The sequence below is a fragment of the Oncorhynchus gorbuscha genome, linkage group LG16, assembly GCF_021184085.1.
Source record: "Oncorhynchus gorbuscha isolate QuinsamMale2020 ecotype Even-year linkage group LG16, OgorEven_v1.0, whole genome shotgun sequence".
Taxonomy (NCBI): domain Eukaryota; kingdom Metazoa; phylum Chordata; class Actinopteri; order Salmoniformes; family Salmonidae; genus Oncorhynchus; species Oncorhynchus gorbuscha.
In genome coordinates this window covers 75,361,039-75,381,740 of record NC_060188.1, presented here as the reverse complement: position 1 = coordinate 75,381,740, position 20,702 = coordinate 75,361,039, and the positions used below count along the sequence as shown (strand labels likewise).

The following is a 20,702-nucleotide window of genomic DNA, read 5'->3' as shown; positions in this document are numbered from 1 at the left end:
GCATGTGTAGGGTAGGAATGTCACAGGCATGGGTAGAGCTCGGGCTTGGGCTTAATATTCATGCCCGTGCAGAGCACTATTTTGAAGCTGTGGATGGAGACCCTGGGGAACAACCCCATCATCCGTCTCTCTTGTTCCTGTCAGCATTGTTAAACTGGAGCCATGGGTAAACTGAGATTGAGTAAAGAGGTGAAACTAACATTACACTCTCACATACACAGACATAAATACACATAAATACATACACTTGCAGGCACTCAAATGTATATATTATGCATACATCCCATAAATAAATGCGTTTGTCTCTAACTTAGTTTTACTGGTAATGATTCCCTTTCACAGTGTTATAGCTAATGAAATACTGTGGAACCGTTTGTGTTTGGAAGACTGGAAACACAGATTGAAATCAACAGACATTTCCTTTATTGTTAATAGTGAACCAGTCTTGTCATTTTGGAGGTCAGGCCTGTGAGGAGTTAAACTGTAGCGATGGTTTCTGGCCTTGGTCCATATGAGCTGCCATGGGACCAATACCACTACCAGGCGGAGTATGGATTCTGGGAAAAAGCATGAGTAATAGCACTTACAACGTTTTGAATACATGAGAATAATAAGAAAAACATATATATTTCCCCAGTCACAATGATGACATTGCAACATCAGACTGAACATAACACAAACACACAGGAATGGATAAGGTGCTAAATACATTGAGATTACCCCTTGACATTACAAGCTAGTACCCTTTGCATATCCACAGTTAAAACGGAGTGTAATTGCATCATATTGAAGGGCTTCTTAGACTGTCGGTCTTGAATTCCATGAATATCCAGTCCCAGTAAGAACATCCAGTCCCAGTAACTGGTAAATGAGGGAGTATGGGTACAATCAGTGTGAGGTTTACCAGTCAGAAGCTGCAACACACTGTCCTGCACAGCCTATTCTGTTCATTAACCTCTGACCTCTAATGGCAACATTTTAAAATAAGATTTACCCTGTTTTAGCCAGAAGCTCAGACTTTTCTGTTTCCATCTACATGGGCCTGCACCTCTGTCTCACTGGTCCTTGGCTCTGGCCGACCGGCTTTTCAGCTGGAATTTACATAATTTTTAAATTCGATTTTTACCCTTATTTTACCACGTAAGTTGACTGAGAACACATTCTAATTTACAGAAACAACCTTGGAAATAGTTACAGGGGAGAGGAAGGGGGATAAATGAGCCTATACATAACCATGGTTAGCTGTGAACTTTAACACCTTCTCACAATGCACTTGTTTTGATAACGCAGATGTTGTTGATTCGGCTCTTCGCAAGTCCTCACTGTCAGCCCTAGCTATGGAAACACTATTTCCCTAGTATAACATAAGGGTCTATGCACTAATGTAACACTGGTGTAATGATTCTAAGAGGAATGAAAACATCTTAGTGTTTTACGTCAGCAGACCCACATTGGTCATGGGAAAGTGATAATCTACTGTACCCTGCAGCAGAGCTTTTGTCATAAGACCATATAGCATGAGCCTGTGAATGAGCTCTTTGCCTTGTAGATGCTATTAGAAGGAATGCTAAGCGTGGTTTATGTTACACTAGTCTGCCTGGATCAACGCCAGCTACACATTGGCCCAGGATCCCCTCTTACCTGACAGCTCCAACATGACTTCTACAGGCCTAATAAGAGCATAAGATGGATGGCCTGACACAACGGTACTTCCCCTATGACCAGGGAAGTGACTACCAAGCAGAGCAGTCACAGTCAAGTACCATGGTGATATTACTCTCACACTGGCAGCTCCATACAGGGCTGGGCCTCACGTCCATTTCACTCACCCAAAACACAAACCCTGGCAGAAAATCCAACTGATGTATTGGAAAGCTATCAAACTATAGAGGGGGATATTCTTGATGAAAATAATGTGAGTAGCTCCTATGGCCTTGTCTTGGGGGAAATAACATCAGTTAATATGGTTAAAAAACAAACAACAACCAAATAATTGTAACATGTATTTATTTTGTTGCAGTTAGCAAGAAGTCATATTAACAGTATTCTATAATTTTCAGAGAAAACCATGGTTGTTACTGTAGAGTAAACTGAGGTGGGAAACAAATAGATACGGTATGCTGGAAGTCATATTGTAATGACTATGGTGGTTTGGATGAAGATTGAATATCCACTAGAATGGATCAATGAGAGATTTGTGACTGGATAACAGTCATTGACTTGTTCTTGCATTTAAAGTGCAAACAATAGGCTTCTAGAGGAAACCAGGTATGTCCAGAGCACTTACAAACACACACAGCCACACACCTGGGCACACAGAAACACATACACAACCACATGAGTGCACAAACTAGTACACACACAAAAACATATTTCATCATCATTTTTTAAAACGTTCTCTGCAGACTATTGTTGAGCTGCAGTAAACATCATGTCACCTTAAAAAAACAATTCAAACTAATGCTCAAGTTGAACACTAAACAAAATATCTAAAAAGACACCTGTGACACGCTCCTTTTGACCATCTCATTTGCAATTCAGTTTCATATTATGTGCAAACAGCAGTACCGATGATAATTTATTATCTCATTCCACATCTCAATATTTTTGCCTTTCATTTGAAAGACAGGGGTACATTTTGATTTCTTTATGGTACGATTCACAATTAGAATCTTTCATATAACCCATGGTGAAAGATGCAGTCGAGAAATAATTATATTATGCTAGGATATTTTTTTCCCCTCTCCCCACCATCTGTCTGCCTTGTCACCTCTTACACAACCTGACAGAGACAGCAGTCAGTTCATCAGCTGCCCACACACACTCCCTCCCAGACAGACAGACAGCCTGGGTGTCCACTCCCCAGCTCACTCCTTCCCAGACAGACAGACAGCCTGGGTGTCCACTCCCCAGCTCACTCCTTCCCAGACAGACAGCCTGGGTGTCCACTCCCCAGCTCACTCCTTCCCAGACAGACAGACAGCCTGGGTGTCCACCCCCCAGCTCACTCCTTCCCAGACAGACAGCCTGGGTGTCCACTCCCCAGCTCACTCCTTCCCAGACAGCCTGGGTGTCCACTCCCCAGCTCACTCCTTCCCAGACAGACAGACAGCCTGGGTGTCCACCCCCCAGCTCACTCCTTCCCTCCCAGACAGCCTGGGTGTCCACTCCCCAGCTCACTCCCTCCCAGACAGCCTGGGTGTCCACTCCCCAGCTCACTCCTTCCCAGACAGACAGCCTGGGTGTCCACTCCCCAGCTCACTCCTTCCCAGACAGCCTGGGTGTCCACTCCCCAGCTCACTCCTTCCCAGACAGACAGACAGCCTGGGTGTCCACTCCCCAGCTCACTCCTTCCCAGACAGCCTGGGTGTCCACTCCCCAGCTCACTCCTTCCCAGACAGCCTGGGTGTCCACTCCCCAGCTCACTCCTTCCCAGACAGCCTGGGTGTCCACTCCCCAGCTCACTCCCTCCCAGACAGACAGACAGCCTGGGTGTCCACTCCCCAGCTCACTCCCTCCCAGACAGCCTGGGTGTCCACTCCCCAGCTCACTCCTTCCCAGACAGCCTGGGTGTCCACTCCCCAGCTCACTCCTTCCCAGACAGACAGCCTGGGTGTCCACCCCCCAGCTCACTCCTTCCCAGACAGACAGCCTGGGTGTCCACTCCCCAGCTCACTCCCTCCCAGACAGACAGACAGCCTGGGTGTCCACTCCCCAGCTCACTCCCTCACAGACAGCCTGGGTGTCCACTCCCCAGCTCACTCCTTCCCAGACAGACAGCCTGGGTGTCCACTCCCCAGCTCCCTCCTTCCCAGACAGACAGACAGCCTGGGTGTCCACTCCCTAGCTCACTCCTTCCCAGACAGACAGACAGCCTGGGTGTCCACCCCCCAGCTCACTCCTTCCCAGACAGACAGCCTGGGTGTCCACTCCCCAGCTCACTCCTTCCCAGACAGACAGACAGGCTGGGTGTCCACTCCCCAGCTCCCTCCCTCCCTGACAGACAGACAGACAGACAGGGTGTCCTCTCCCCAGCACCCAGCTCAGGGCAAGGGCAGCCTGACCCAGAACCTGCCAGTTGAGGCTCACTCAGAGGTTCACAGCCTAGTCGGGTCTGCTCTACTTGGAAGATAAAAACTATTTTTGGATAAATGTGAATCTGGTGGATGTATAATTAAAACCATCTGTTTTGAAATCAGCGTTTAGTAAATGTTGTGTGTTGTGCAATAAAACACAGCAGCATATTTATAGAAACAAACCCTCCCACTGTGTCATCCAATCTGCATGTGCTACATGGAAGTACCTCATTAGAAAAAAGCACTTGACATTAGAAAGCCAAAACAGTCAGGTGAAATCTAATCTGTCTTATTATTCCTGTTGTGTAGGATTGCTTTGCTCATAAAGAATGACATACGCAGGAGGACACAGTAAAAATATCACTGCAGTGCCTAGAATACCTATGTCTTTACCAACACAAGAACAGTCTGTTTTTTCTCAAATGTACATTTTCTGGCAAAACTGTCTTGAACTCTCTCTGCAATCGGGAACATATAAAGAGACAACACAAAACAGGGTTTTCTCCTCGTGAGTGGTTTATGAATTTGGTGACCCCAAGCTTCTCCTGCGATGATGACACATGCTGAAACGGGAGGCAGGGCTCAGGTCAAGGTGAGGGGACAGTAGGGTACAAAGGGTTGTCAAATTACAACGCTGGCTCATCACCTCTCACAGTAGTTTAGAGCCACAATCGTGGATACACACTTCTCCCCACCTCCCCATGCCTCTAGCTCCAGCTTATCTTCCTCCTCTTTTCCCTCTCCCTCCTCCTCCTCCCCTCCCTCCTCCTCATACTGGCTGGGTTCTTCAATAGAGGTCTCCAGGGTATAACTACTATAGACCTGCACCTCGCTATACTCGTGAATGGTGGGCAGGCTGCTCCGGAGGCCGAAGCGTCTACGCAGGGCCACTAGGAGGGGCTGTGGCACAGTGAAGATGTCCACGTTGTTGCCCAAGTCCACCCATGCCAGGCTGGCGAACTGCAGGGGGTTCTTCACCACCTCCGTCAGGTCCTTCAGCACGCCCACCGTCAGACGGTTGCCGTTGATGGCCAGGGTGGTGAGCTTGGGCATGGAGCCCAGGTAGGGCAGCAGTAGACGCAGGCTCTCGTCCTGCAGCTCAGTGAAGCTGAGGTCCACGGCCGACACAGAGTTGCCGCTACTCTGGAGGTAGAAGGCCACCCGGTGGATGTCTCGGCCAGACAGAGGGATGCCAGACAGGTTGGCCACGTCGTTGGTCAGTTTCTTCTTCAGTGTGGTTTTAAGACTGTGAATGGAAAGACCAGAGACAGTTAAAAACTACACAGAGAATAGAATTGAAACGCCCATCTTCTTTGCAAGTTTTGTTTTGGTTCTCTAGACTCTGGAGCACAGAATAGCCATTTAGTGTAGGTGATAACCAAGCTGGGACCAAGCATCCTATATTGGAACTTAGGTATCCTCTAGCACCCTCAAACTCAACTCTGGATCACGAAGCCAGCTCCACTGCGTTTTTACATTGTTCCCCTCTAATCAGGGACTGATTTAGACCTGGGACACCAGGTGGGTGCAATTAATTATCAGGTAGAACAGAAAACCAGCAGGCGCCGGACCTCATAGGTTAAGAGTTGAATACCCCTGCAGCTAGCGTGTGAAGACAAATCATCTTAACTTAAAGGAATAATTGACTCAAAACCACAAATTAATTTGATTTACATTGTTAAATAACACAAATAATAATAAATTAGGAAGCAACGTGAAAATGTATGTGCAAATCTGCAGAGCTCAAGTTGACCACAAAATCCACAACGCAATGCTCTCTCTAGAAAGGCTGCCTGGCTAGGTAGCTAGCTAGAAAACATGGCTACCACAGGAGGTTGGTGGCACCTTAATTGGGGAGGACAGGCTCGTTGTAGTGGCTGGAGCGGAATGAGTGGAATGGTTTCCATGTGTGTCCTCCCCTCAGCAGCCTCTACTTGTAGCTACACACAATACCAAAGTCAATATCAGCATGTGAAGTAGTTAGCTAGTTGTAACCTGCACTATCAATTTAGGAGTTACAATCTCACCACAGGAGCCTGCTGCGGGGAGGACGGCTCAAAATAATGGTGCAAATGGAAGGCATCAAACATCTGGAAACCATGTGTTAGATATATATATACAGTGCCTTGCGAAAGTATTCGGCCCCCTTGAACTTTGCGACCTTTTGCCACATTTCAGGCTTCAAACATAAAGATATAAAACTGTATTTTTTTGTGAAGAATCAACAACAAGTGGGAAACAATCATGAAGTGGAACGACATTTATTGGATATTTCAAACTTTTTAACAAATCAAAAACTGAAAAATTGGGCGTGCAAAATTATTCAGCCCCTTTACTTTCAGTGCAGCAAAATCTCTCCAGAAGTTCAGTGAGGATCTCTGAATGATCCAATGTTGACCTAAATGACTAATGATGATAAATACAATCCACCTGTGTGTAATCAAGTCTCCGTATAAATGCACCTGCACTGTGATAGTCTCAGAGGTCTGTTAAAAGCGCAGAGAGCATCATGAAGAACAAGGAACAAACCAGGCAGGTCCGAGATACTGTTGTGAAGAAGTTTAAAGCCGGATTTGGATACAAAAAGATTTCCCAAGCTTTAAACATCCCAAGGAGCACTGTGCGAGCGACAATATTGAAATGGAAGGAGTATCAGACTACTGCAAATCTACCAAGACCTGGCTGTCCCTCTAAACTTTCAGCTCATACAAGGAGAAGGCTGATCAGAGATGCAGCCAAGAGGCCCATGGTCACTCTGGATGAACTGCAGAGATCTACAGCTCAGGTGGGAGTCTCTGTCCATAGGACAACAATCAGTCGTATATTGCACAAATCTGGCCTTTATGGAAGAGTGGCAAGAAGAAAGCCATTTCTTAAAGATATACAAAAAAGTGTTGTTTAAAGTTTGCCACAAGCCACCTGGGAGACACACCAAACATGTGGAAGAAGGTGCTCTGGTCAGATGAAACCAAAATGGAACTTTTTGGCAACAATACAAAACATTATGTCATCACCCTGAACACACCATCCCCACTGTCAAACATGGTGGTGGCAGCATCATGGTTTGGGCCTGCTTTTCTTCAGCAGGGACAGGGAAGATGGTTAAAATTGATGGGAAGATGGATGGAGCCAAATACAGGACCATTCTGGAAGAAAACCTGATGGAGTCTGCAAAAGACCTGAGACTGAGACTGAGATTTGTCTTCCAACAAGACAATGATCCAAAACATAAAGCAAAATCTACAATGGATTGGTTCAAAAATAAACATATCCAGGTGTTAGAATGGCCAAGTCAAAGTCCAGACCTGAATCCAATCGAGAATCTGTGGAAAGAACTGAAAACTGCTGTTCACAAATGCTCTCCATCCAACCTCACTGAGGTCGAGCTGTTTTGCAAGGAGGAATGGGAAAAAATGTCAGTCTCTCGATGTGCAAAACTGATAGAGACATACCCCCAGCGACTTACAGCTGTAATAGCAGCAAAAGGTGGCGCTACAAAGTATTAACTTAAGGGGGTTGAATACTTTTGCACAGCCAATTTTTCAGGTTTTGATTTGTTACAAAAGTTTGAAATATCCAATAAATGTCGTTCCACTTCATGATTGTGTCCCACTTGTTGTTGATTCTTCACAAAAAATACCGTTTTATATCTTTATGTTTGAAGCCTGAAATGTGGCAAAAAGGTCGCAAAGTTCAAGGGGGCCGAATACTTTCGCAAGGCACTGTATATATGGAATGTTACCATTCCACTAATTGCACTCCAGTCATTAGAACGAGCCCGTTCTCCCCAATTAAGGTGCCACCAACCTCCTGTGAATCTCCCCATGTTCAACCTTGTAGAGATCGCCTATCTAGCTCAAAGCTGCGTGTCAGGTTGCTATGGCAATGTGCAAGGGCCCTGCGAGCCCGCAAGAAGGGAGACGAGAGCAGAAAACTGCTTTGCTCCATGGTCCATGGTAGTTGAAGGAAGAAAAGTTATTCATCTGACTGGGCACTTTGAGGACATTTGAACAAAATATATACTTTGTCGTGAAGTCATAGTGGGATGTGTTGTAGACATGGAAATAATTTGCAAATAAATTCATTAAAAATCCTCCAATGTGATTTTCTGGATTTTTTTTCTCATTTTGTCTGTCATAGTTGAAGTGTACCTATGATGAAAATGACAGGCCTCTCATCTTTTTAAGTGGGAGAACTCGCACAATTGGTGGCTGACTAAATACTTTTTTGCTCCACTGTATCTGGAGTGCAGGTAATTGTTATAAAACCATTATGAAATTAGATAGTTTGTTATGCTGTGTTCACGTGCTAGGAAACTCTGAAATATCCGACTTGCTAACTTATTGAATGTGTATAACAACCAGTTAGCAAATCTAACATTTTAGAGTTTCCTAGTTCCGACTAGCAGTGACCAGAACTTTATCATGATGACGTATCACATCCCATTTAATTTCTAGTGTGTATTATCCCTTTAATTAGCCTGTGTTCATTGAGCTACAGAGTCCTGTTATGGGGGACTATGGATGTTGTTCAACACGACAGAGGATCCGAGGTCCCACTGCAGCCAGGCAATAAAAACAGAAAGTAGATAACTAGGAGAATTGCTTTGAGAAGTGTTTTTGGTGAGTGTCATGTATTAGTGTGCATTTCTCTCCCTCTCTCAGAACTGGCCAAAATTTCACCCTCCACAGAAAAAGGCTGGCTGTCCCTTTTCCACAGAGCAGAGGCATCTAACTGGCACTCCCGACAATGTGTTTTACTCAACCCTATCTCAGCGTACAAGATAAATCTGTTTAAAAAAAGGCTGTAATGACAAATAAAGTATATGGCATTTAAGGATCACATCAATCGTCAGATGATAAAGTGTATGGAGAGTTCAAACTGAGAAGAGTGGAGCTACTGGTCCTCTGACACTGTCATTGTCTATCGTCACACACTTCACTGGCTCTGAGACTAAGCAGAATAGAGGCACAAAACAAAAACCTGCTCTCTGCCACAGTCTGATTAAATATGAATTAGAAAGCTATGAGGCAGCTGCACCGTGTGGAAGTGACACTGGAGCGCAGGACTCTAGCTAGATATGTCATGGAAATATATGTTATGGTTTTGGGGTGAGGGTTGACCTCCCTCCTCTAGCCTACCGCTGGACATTGCAGTAGGAGGACGTTTGTAAAAGAAATGATAATGACAAGTGGGCATGGAGAGATTTACATATACAGCATTCATGGGAAGATGTACCAGACTACACACACATTGGCCTGAGCTCCCTCCCTCTCCTCTTAATCACAGTCCTGTTTGCCTGGGGGTTTGAACGCCCTCTCCTCGCACCTTCTGCTCCTAGGCTGTGTGAGAGCAGGAGCCTCATAGTATAAATGGTTTTTCTCTCTGGTCCTCACATCTGTCGGCCTTTCTGCTCCGGAGCAGCCAAGGAAAGACCTGCAGCAGCGACTAACTGGAGCTCAGAGTTGTGAGTTTATTGATTCATCGAGGTGGCAATAAATCAACTCTCTCTCTCTATTTCCTACTCTCGATTCCCATCCATCCTACTCTCCCTTCCTCTGCATTTCAGCCTGTGCTGCTCTCTTGTTATTTTGCTCTGCATGTCGTAAGGTCTGTTTTTATCTTGCTATCCTCTTCTCTCTAATAAAACATAAGGATTAGAATGGCAAGTTTATTTCCCCATTGGAATGACTATAAGGTGTACTCAGCCACTCCTTTATATTGTAATAAACCTCATTGGCATTGACTTGTCGTGCGTTCACTCTCCCTCTGAACACCAGGGAGCTCCATCTGTCTCTCCTTAGCTCTCCTCAGCAGAGTGGCTCTGGGGCTTTTGTTTTGTGCAATATCTGTAAGATGAAGGCTACACCTCCTGAGCCAACAGAGCCATGCATCAACTTTTGTTTTGTGTTGCTCTGTTTCTTGGCAGATAGAGGGCTCAGAGGATGTGAGTATTTCCCAGTTTCTGCTGGAGCTGGCTGCTTTCTCACCTCACTGTGTGGGCGGAGAGAGAGAGAGAGACAGTACATAGAAGAGAAAAAGCGAACGTGAGAGAGCGAAAGAGGGAGAGATAAAGAAAGAAAAAGAAAGAAAGAAGGAGCCTGTTTCAGTTAGACTGAGACGGGGCGTGTGGGTGGCGTAGGGGGATATTCTCTGTAATATTGTTCTAATGAGGCTGAGCAGCAAAAACGGTCTTGGACCGCCCTCCAAATCCACTGCCTCCCAGAAAGATGGGCAGAATGCCACCCACAGGCCTACGGGTCTGGTTGGTTCAGAGTCACGGACACAACCAACCTTTCTCACACCACAGCCTCTGCCTGTTACCATCAAAAAAGAAAACAACAGAAACAACAAAAAGTGTTCTGTCTTGTTCTAATTTAATGTGCCTGCTTTGCTTATAGCCAGCAGTATCATTCTACTTGGACTGGCAGTTTCTACAACACAAACAAAACAAAGAACTGACCGTTTCTACAACACAAACAAAACAAAGAACTGGAAGTTTCTACAACACAAAAAAACAAAGAACAGGCAGTTTCTACAACACAAACAAAACAAATACTTTCCAAGGCAGCCAGATTCTCTGCATAATAATCAAGATTCATCGTAAGAACACTGAGATTCTCCTGTATTAGGTCTCATTTAACAGTAAACGAGAGGGAAATTCATCTGCGACTCCATCAGAAGGGAATTGATACAGCAGCACAGGAACCAAATGAGAATGGACTCCCTCGTGTAAAGCTAATGGCTGGGTTAATGTAGGGTTAGCTGCTCAGGCTGATTGCTTTTCATAGCTAGAATTTACTCAAATCAAATAATTGTAATGGTCACATACTCATGGTTAGCAGATGTTAATGTGAGTGTAGTGAAATGCTTGTGCTTCTAGTTTCAACAGTGCAGTAATATCTAACAAGTAATCGAACAATTCCACAACAACTACCTAATACACATAAATCTAAATGGATGGAATAAGAATATGTACATATAAATATATGGATGATAGATGACCGAGCGGCATTGGCAAGATGCAATAGATGGTATAAAATACCATATTTACATATGTGATGAGTAATATAAAATATGTAAACATTATTAAAATGCCATTACTTAAAGTGACTAGTGATCGATTTATTAAAGTGGCCAATGACTCGAGTCTGTATGTAGACAGCATCCTCTCTGTGTTAGTGATGGCTGTTTAACAGTCTGATAGCCTTGAGATAGAAGCTGTTTTTCAATCTCTCGGTCCCAGCTTTGATGCACCTGTACTGACCTTGCCTTCTGGATGGTAGTGGGGTGAACAGGCAGTGGCTCAGACGATTGTTGTCCTTGATTATATTTTTGTCCTTCCTGTGACATCGGGTGCTGTAGGTGTCCTGGAGGGCAGGTAGTTTGCCCCTGTTGATGTGTTGTGCAGATCGCACCACCCTCTGGAGAGCCTTGCGGTTGAGGGCGGTGCAGTTGCCGTACCAGGCGGTGATACAGCCCGACAGAATGCTCTCAATTGTGCATCTGTAAAAGTTTGTGAGGGTTTTAGGTGACAAGCCAAACTTCTTCAGTCTCCTGAGGTTGAAGAAGCGCTGTTGCGCCTTCTTCACCACACTTTCTGTGTGGGTGGGCCAGTACAGTTTGTCCGTGATGTGTACGCCAAGGACCTTAAAACTTTCCACTTTCTCCACTGCTGTCCCGTCGATGTGGATAGGGGGCTGCTCCCTCTGCTATTTCCTGAAGTCCACAGTCAACTCCTTTGTTTTGTTGATGTTGAGTGAGAGGTTGTTTTCCTGACACCACACATCGAGTGCCCTTACCTCCTCCCTGTAGGCTGTCTTTTCATTGTGTCATCTGCAACTTTAAAAAACATTTTTTTTACTAGGCAAGTCAGTTAAGAACAAATTCTTATTTTCAATGACGGCCTAGGAACAGTGGGTTAACTGCCTGTTCAGGGGCAGAACGACAGATTTGTACCTTGTCAGCTCGGGGATTCGAACTTGCAACCTTTCGGTTACTAGTCCAACGCTCTAACCACTAGCCTACCCTGCCGCCCCTTGATGAATGAGTTGGAGGCGTGCATGGCCACGCAGTCATGGGTGAACAGGGAGTACAGGATGGGGCTGAGCACGTACCCTTGTGGGGCCCCAGTGTTTTCCCATGGGAAATAGTCTGCTTTGTAGCCCTTTCATACAGTCGAATGACCAAAGGGCCCTCTACATTTACATTTAATTTAAGTCATTTCTTATCCAGAGCGACTTACAAATTGGTGCATTCACCTTATGACATCCAGTAGAACAGTCACTTTACAATAGTGCATCTAAAACATAGAGGTCTCTCTAGTGGTCTCATGGGTACTGTACGTCAGAACTAAAGACACAACTAAAGATTTCAGTTTATAATGCTCTGAACAAACAATCCATTAAGTAAAATAGGGAGAGGCCAGCACCTATGATTTAGTATTTGTTTAAAACAGTGGAGGCTGCTGAGGAAAGGACAGCTCATAATAATGGATGGAATGGAGTTAAATGGAGTGAATGGAATGGTATTAAACATATGAAAACCATATGATACCATTCCATTTACTCCATTCCAGCCATTATTATGAGCTGTTCTCCCGACAGCAGCCTCCACTGGTTGAGATCATACAGGCTATGTTATGGTAACATCCATTTCAAGACCTGACACAAATCCCGAGATTTCCAGGGAGAGGCAGCATCCGTCTCTACAGTCACGACAGCACAGATAAAACGTGTCAACTCATGTTTCAGCCAGAGGAGCTCTGTTTATGCAACCTCACAGAGGATTAAGAATATAAGGCGTCCCCTATTCCCTATTTCAGCACACATCAGCATTAATGTGAATTTGTAATCAGGATGTTGGTTAACATGTTCATTTGTGTAAGCATTTAAAAAATATATATTAAAGGGACATTTCAAATATGTTCAACTTCATATTCATAATCTCCAGCACCACCCCAACAGGAATATACTGTTGTTCTATGTTTTATAGTCAAAAATATAGAGGAAGATAAGTGTTTCCGATGACATCATCAACCAATAAGTAGGCAATGCCTATTCATTATTGGTTAAAATCACGATGCACACAGTCATCGTAAACACTTATCTTCCTTTATCTTTTTTTCTTCAAAACAGAAATGTTCCATTTTCACATACATTATGTTGCTGTTGTGGTGGGTTTTGAGATTAAGAACATGAAGTTGATTTTTTTTTCTCCCTTCAAGTCTAGTAATTCTAGGTTAGTCTAGTGAAGACCTTAGCTGTCCCATTGATGTATTTCTTTCCCTTCAATCCTTCTCTTCCTCTCCTTCAATCTCCACCACACTACTTGTAACGGTCGTCTGATGAAGAAGGATCGGACCAAAGCGCGGCGTTGTAATGTTCATGATTTTTATTAACACTGAACACTAGAACAAAATAACAAAGTGAGAAACAAAACCGAAACAGTCCTGTCGGCTGCAGGACACTAAACAGAAAACAACTACCCACAAAACACAGGTGGGAAAATTCTACCGAAGTATGGTTCCCAATCAAAGACAATGATAGACAGCTGTCCCTGATTGAGAACCATACCCGGCCAAAACAAAGAAATACCAAAACATAGAAAAATAAACATAGAATGCCCACCCAAATCACACCCTGACCAAACCAAAATAGAGACATAAACAGCTCTCTAAGGTCAGGGTGTGACAGTACCCCCCCCCCCCAAGGTGCGGACTCCGGCCGCAAAACCTGAACTTATAGGGGAGGGTCTGGGTGGGCATTTCTCTGCAGTGGCGGCTCTGATGCAGGACCACCTCACCCGCTCCACCCGCTCCACCTCTGGCTTGGCCCACTTTGGTGGTGCCTCTAGTGCAGGGACCCTCGCTGCCGACCCCAACGCCGGGGACCCCTCGATGTCCAGAGGGGGCGGAGGGACCTCCGGCACCTCACCTTCTTGCAGGGGACCAGCTACCACCAGCCTGAGGGGAGACACATGAAACGAGGGGTTAATACGGTAATAGGAAGGGAGTTGTAATCTGTAACACACCTCGATTATCCTCCTCAGGACTTTGAAGGGCCCCACACACTGCGGCCTAAGCTTCCGGCAGTGCAAGTGGAGGGGTACGTTTCGGGTCGATAGCCAGACGCTGTCCCCCACTGCGGTGGCGGTCAGCACTTCTCTTCTGCCGTCAACCGGCTTGCTTAAGGGATTCCTGGACGGCCCACCAGGTCTCCTTGGAGTGCTGCACCCACTCCTCCAACGCAGGAGCCTCGGTCTGACTCTGATGCCATGGCGCCAGGACCGGCTGGTAGCCCAACACACATTGAAATGGTGACATGTTCGTGGAGGAGTGGCGGAGTGAGTTCTGGGCCAACTCCGCCCATGGGACGTACCTTGACCACTCCCCTGGCCGGACCTGGCAATACGACCGCAGAAACATACCCAACGCCTGGTTCACTCTCTCCACCTGCCCATTACTCTCGGGGTGATAACCAGAGGTCAAACTGACCGAGACCCTCAGACGTCCACTGACAGGTGAGACCATGGCCGTTGTGGAACGGGGAGGGGCTGTAACTTCCCTCTAGGAAGGTGCCTAGGAGCCTTACTCTGGGCGCACACCGAACAGGAAGAGACAAAGAACCTCACATCCCTAGCCAAGGTGGGCTACCAGTACTTCCCCCTAAGACCCTGCACTGTCCTCGCCACACCAGGATGACCCGTAGAGGGTAATGTGTGAGCAAACCGAATAAATTGATCAGGAACACCAAGCGGCACGTACTTGTGACCCTTTGGACATTGTGGAGGCGCAGGTTCCACCCGTAACGCCTGCTCAATGTCCGTGTCCACCTCCCATACCACCGATGCCACGAGCCTAGAGGCTGGAAGGATGGGAGTAGAGTCGATGGGCCGATCCTCTGTGTCATAGAGACGGGACAGCGCATCAGCCTTCATGTTCAGGGAATCTGGTCTATACGAGATGGTGAACCTAAATCGGGTGAAGAACATGGCCCACCTTGCCTGACGCGGATTCAGTCTCTTAGCTGCCCGGATACACTCCAGATTCCGGTGGTCAGTCCAGATGAGAAAAGGGTGCTTAGCCCCCTCAAGCCAGTGTCTCCACACCTTCAGGGCCTTTAACACAGCTAACAACTCCCAGTCCCCCACATCAAAGTTACGCTCCGCCGGGCCGAGCTTCTTTGAAAAGAAAGCGCAGGGGCGGAGTTTCGGTGGCGTACCCGAGCGCTGTGATAGCACGGCACCCACCCCAGCCTCGGAAGCGTCCACCTCCACAATGAACACTAAAGAGGGGTCCGGGTGCGCCAACACGGGAGCATCAGTGAACAGCACCTTCAACCGATTGAAGGCTCTGTCAGACTCTGCCGACCACCGTAAACGCACCGCCCCCCCTTCAGCGGTGAGGTAATGGGGGCCGCTACCTGGCCAAAACCCCAGATAAACCTCCAGTATTAATTGGCAAACCCTAAAAACCACTGCACCTCCTTCACCGTGGTTGGAGTCGGCCAATTATGCACGGCCTAAGCGCGGTCACACTCCATCACCACCCCCGAGGTGGAAATGCGATAATCCAGGAAGGAGAAGACTCGTTTGGAGAACACACACTTCTCAGCCTTGACATATAGGTCATGCTCCAGCAGTCTACCAAGAACCTTGCGCACCAGAGACACATGCGCGGCGCGTGTTTAACCCATACGGCATGACGAGGTACTCATAATGGCCCAATGTGGTACTAAACGCGGTTTTCCACTCGTCTCCCTCCCGAATACGCCCCAGATTATACGCGCTCCTTAGGTCCAGTTTAGTGAAAAACCACACTCCGTAAAATGATTCCACCGCCGTAGCGATGAGAGGTAGTGGGTAACTAAACCCCACTGTGATGGAATTGAGACCTCGATAATCAATGCACGGACGCAGACCTCCCTCCTTTTTCTTCACAAAAAAGAAACTCGAGGAGACGGGTGAAATGGAGGGCCGAATGTACCCCTGTCCCAGAGATTCCGTGACATACTACGTCTCCTCCTGTGACAATGGGTACACGTGACTCCTGGGAAGCTCAGCGTTTACCTGGAGGTTTATCACACAATCCCCCTGTCGATGAGGTGGTAATTTAGTCACCCTCTTCTTACAAAAGGCGATAGCCAAATCGGCATACTCAGAGGGAATGCGCACAGTGGAAACCTGGTCTGGACTCTCCACCGACATGGCACTGATGGAAACTCCCATACACCTACCTGAACACTCTTCTGACCACCCCTGGAGAACCCACTGTCTCCACAAAATCCTGGGATTGTGACTGGCCAGCCAGGGAATCCCCAGCACCACTGGAAACGCAGCTGAATCGATAAGGAAGAGACTAATCCGCTCCCTATGATTCCCCCTACCATGTCCAGTGGAACTGTGGCCTCCCTGACCAGCCCCGACCCAAGCCATGAGGTCGAAGGAATTGTCCGTAGAGCTCCGAAACAGGATTATGTCGAGGCACAGATCTGGGGAAGAGTTCCCAAAAAATGTCTGCAGCATTGAAAGCCCCCAAGAACACAGTGGCCACAGAAACAAGATTCTCTATTCTGATAAAACCAAGATTGAGCTCTTTAGCCTAAATGCCAAGTGTCACGTCTGGAGGAAACATGGCAACATCACTGCGCGGTTGCATTGTGGCAGCATCAGACCCCAGACCCAGGTCAATTTGCTTACTGCCCCAATAGATCCACAGATGATGCAATCACCATCACTCTGCACACTGTCCTATCCCATCTGGGCAAGAGCAATACCTATGTAAGAATGCTGTTTATTGACTAAAGCTCAGCATTCAACACCATAGTACCCTCCAAGCTCATTATTAAGCTTGAGGCCCTGGGTTTGAACCCCATCTTGACGGGTCACCACCAGGTGGTGAAGAAAGGAAACATCCCCTCCACTCCCCTGATCCTCAACAGGGGTGCGTGCTCAGCTCCTCCTATACTCCCTGTTCACCCATGACTGCGTGGCCAAACAGCGTGGCCAACTCAATTATCACGTTTGCAGACGACACAACAGTAGTAGGCTTGATTACCAACGATGATGAGACAGCCTACAGGGAGGAGGTGAGGGCTCAGAGTGTGGTGCCTGGAAAACTACCTCTCACTCACGTCAACAAAAAAAGGAGATGATTGTGGACTTCAGGAAACAACAGAGGGTGCACATTATCATCTACATCGACAGGACTTCAGTGGAGAAGGTGGAAACGTCAAGTTCCTTGGCGTACACATCACTGACAAACTGAAATGGACCATCCACACAGACAGTGTGGTGAAGAAGGTGCAACAGAGCCTCTTCAACCTCAAGAGGCTAAAGAAATTTGGCTTGTCACCTTAAACCCTCACAAATGCACAATTGAAAGCATCCTGTCGCTGTATTTTTCTTTATTTAACTAGGCAAATCAATTATGAACAAATTCTTATTTTCAATGACGGCCTAGGAACAGTGGGTTAAACTGCCTTGTTCAGGGGCAGAACGACAGATTTTTACCTTGTCAGCTCAGGGATTCAATCTTGCAACCTTTCGGCTACTAGTCCAACGCTCTAACCACTAGGCTACCTACCGCCCTGTATCACTGCATGGTACGGCAACTGCACTCTCCGCAATCGCAAGGCTCTCCAGAGGGTGGTGCGATCTGCCCCAATGCATTACCGGGGGCACACTTCCTGCCCTCCAGGACACCTACAGCACCCGATGTCACAGGAAGGCCAAAAAGATCATCAACAACCCGAGCCACTGCCTGTTCACCCCACTTCTATCCAGAAGGCGAGGTCAGTACAGGTGCATCCAAGCTGGGTCCGAGAGACTGAAAAACAGCTTCCATCTCAAGGCCATTAGACTGTTAACCAGCCATCCCTAACACACAGAGGCTGCTGGCTACATACAGACTTGAAATCATTGGCCACTTTAATAAATGGATCACTAGTCACTTGAATAATGCCACTTTATTAATGTTTACATATCTTGCATTTCCCTTCTCATATGTATATACTATATTTTATATAATCTATTGCATCTTGCCAATTCTGCTCTGTCATTGCTCATCCATATATTTATGTATTCTTATTTCATTCCTTTACTTAGATTTGAGTGTATTAGGTAGTTGTTGTGGAATTGTTAGATTACTTGTTCCGACAGTGCAGCAATATCTAACGAGAAGCACAAGCATTTCGCTACACTCACAATAACACCTGCTAACCATGTGTATGTGACCAATAACATTTGATTTGAGATTATTACAGACACCTGTGATAATCTAAAGTACTCAAAAGGGCCACTAGATGTATTGTTATAGATGATATAAAATCCTTGAAAGATAATAAAATGATAGTAGTTTACTGGTACACTTTTTTTCCCAGTAATATTCCCTCCCTTTGCATCCCTTAGTAAAGTACACAAAAAGCCTATACTACTTGTACTTAATATATATATGAGGAGGCAATTATACTCAATCAAATGGTTAGGGGATAGACAATATGAGGCCATGTTCACATAAGGTACTTACAATTTGAGATTTCCTTAAATCAGCTCCACGCTTTAATGTCCTGTTCATATTCTGAGTAAGCATTTCACTCTGCTCTAAAAGTTCTGTGCCAAAAGGAACTCTTCATTTCGATATCTATCTTCCTCCCACGTGTTTACTCATTTGGCTCCTTTCCCTCACCTTGAACATCTCTCTCAGGTTATTAAAGGTTCAGGAGAGATTAGTCAGAGCTGTCGTGACCATTCCAAACACATTCAAACAGCAGACACTGGGGCAACAGGCATAGGAGTGATGTAAGTAAATGAATGAAGGAGAAGTGCTTCAGTATCATTAACCACTTTGGTGTAGAGTCAAAGTCTATTGGAGTCACTTAACTATGGTAGTGATACAACAGGTAGTGGTAGTGATATCATGACAGAACACTGTTGTGCTCTTGAGCAGGGTAGCTAATTAACCTAAACTGCCGGAGTTAACCAATGCAAAGTTGTATACAATACTGCATGCTTATTGAAAAAGAAAATATGTTTTATTGTCACATTCAACAGATGGGTGCAGCAAAATGTGTTGTTCTATAGGGTCAGCCATACTAGTACGGTGCCCCTGGAGAAAATTAGGGTTAAGTGCCTTGCTCAAGGACACATCAACAGATTTTTCACCTTGTAGCCTCGGTTATACCAACCGGCGCCTCTTTGGTTACTGGCCCAACGCTCTAACCGCTAGGCTGCCTACCACCCTCATAACCTTGGAGGTATCTGTTTCACACATTTGGATCAGTGTGTAATTGCCAGTCAGCCAAACAGGGCCTGACACGTGCTGAGTTGACTGAAAGCCTACCTGCTCCATCTGCCTTGGATAAACTTTTTACCGTGTGTGTGTGTGTGTGTGTGTGTGTGTGTGTGTGTGTGTGTGTGTCACACCGTAGCTGTGTATGTACTGAACGTGTGCCAGTGATAAACAGCCTGTCAAATGCATGATTAGTACTATACGTAACCTAATCGTCTGACCCTGTAGCCACATAGAATTCTGAATTAGAAATAAGAATTACAATACTGGAAAGGTCAGCCATTTTGGTGAGGGATTTGGTCAACCATGGTTTGGAAACTGCGGTATGCCACTGCTAGCCTGCATCTAGTCTGGGTCAGATATCAGGTCTGGGTCAGATATCAGATGGGGTCAGAGTGGGTATTATATTCAATCAAATCCAATTTTATTTGTCACATTCTTGGAACTCTGACCTGTTCACTGGATGTGCTACCTTGACCTGAACCTGCTGTTTTGGACTCTCTCTCTACCACACCTGCTCTCTCTAACTCTGAGTGATCGGCTATGGAAAGCCAACTGACCTGTTGCACCCTCGAAAACCACTGTGATTATTATGATCTGACGCTGCTGGTTATCTATGATCATTTGAACATCTTGGCCATGTTCTGTTATGATCTCCACCCGGCACAGCCTGAAGAGGACTTGCCACCCCTCAGAGCCTGGTTCCTCTCTAGGTTTCTTCCTAGGTTCTGGCCTTTCTAGGGAGTTTTTCTTAGCCACCGTGCTTCTACATCTGCATTGCTTGCTGTTTGGGGTTTTAGGCTGGGTTTTGTACAGCACTTTGTGACATTGGCCGATGTAAAAAAAAAGGGCTTCATAAATGCATTTGATTGATGCTTCGCAAACAGGCGTAGACTAACTGCGAAATGCTTACTTACGGGCCCTTGCTAACAGCCCAACAGTCATAAAGCACATATAGCCAGTATCATACTCTTTCACCATTCACCTCAAGTTGATAATGCTTTCTATTGGGCTGCTTGGACAACCATTGACCCTCGCCCGCTGAGTATAGTACCATATAAAGTGATTAAAGGTATATAGTTATAACTTCGTGACCAATTGAGTTGGTCAGTAGAGAATTTAACTACCATCCATTGACATAATTTCTAACTTTCAGACCCTCATCAGCTACAGATGTAGGATCTTAATTTGAGCCAGTTTGCTACAGTAGGAAAATAATCCTGCAGCAACAGGAAATGTGGATTGTAATTAATGGACATTTTTGTAGGGGTTGATACATTTTTTGTTAGGGCAAATCAAGTCTAAAATGTCAGTGTAAAGTACTGTATAAACTTGAA

General features: G+C 45.9%; 1 protein-coding gene across 1 annotated transcript in view; it reads right to left on the bottom strand.

Moving 5' to 3' along the window:
- Window positions 1-3,250: 3,250 nt before the first annotated feature.
- LOC124000409 (leucine-rich repeat-containing protein 75B-like) overlaps window positions 3,251-20,702 on the bottom strand; it is a 41,276-nt gene continuing 23,824 nt past the window's right edge. The window contains exon 4 of the mRNA XM_046306751.1: window positions 3,251-5,322. Within this exon, the coding sequence (XP_046162707.1) occupies window positions 4,719-5,322 (604 nt within the window). The 3' untranslated portion in view covers window positions 3,251-4,718. The remainder of the gene's footprint in view (window positions 5,323-20,702) is intronic.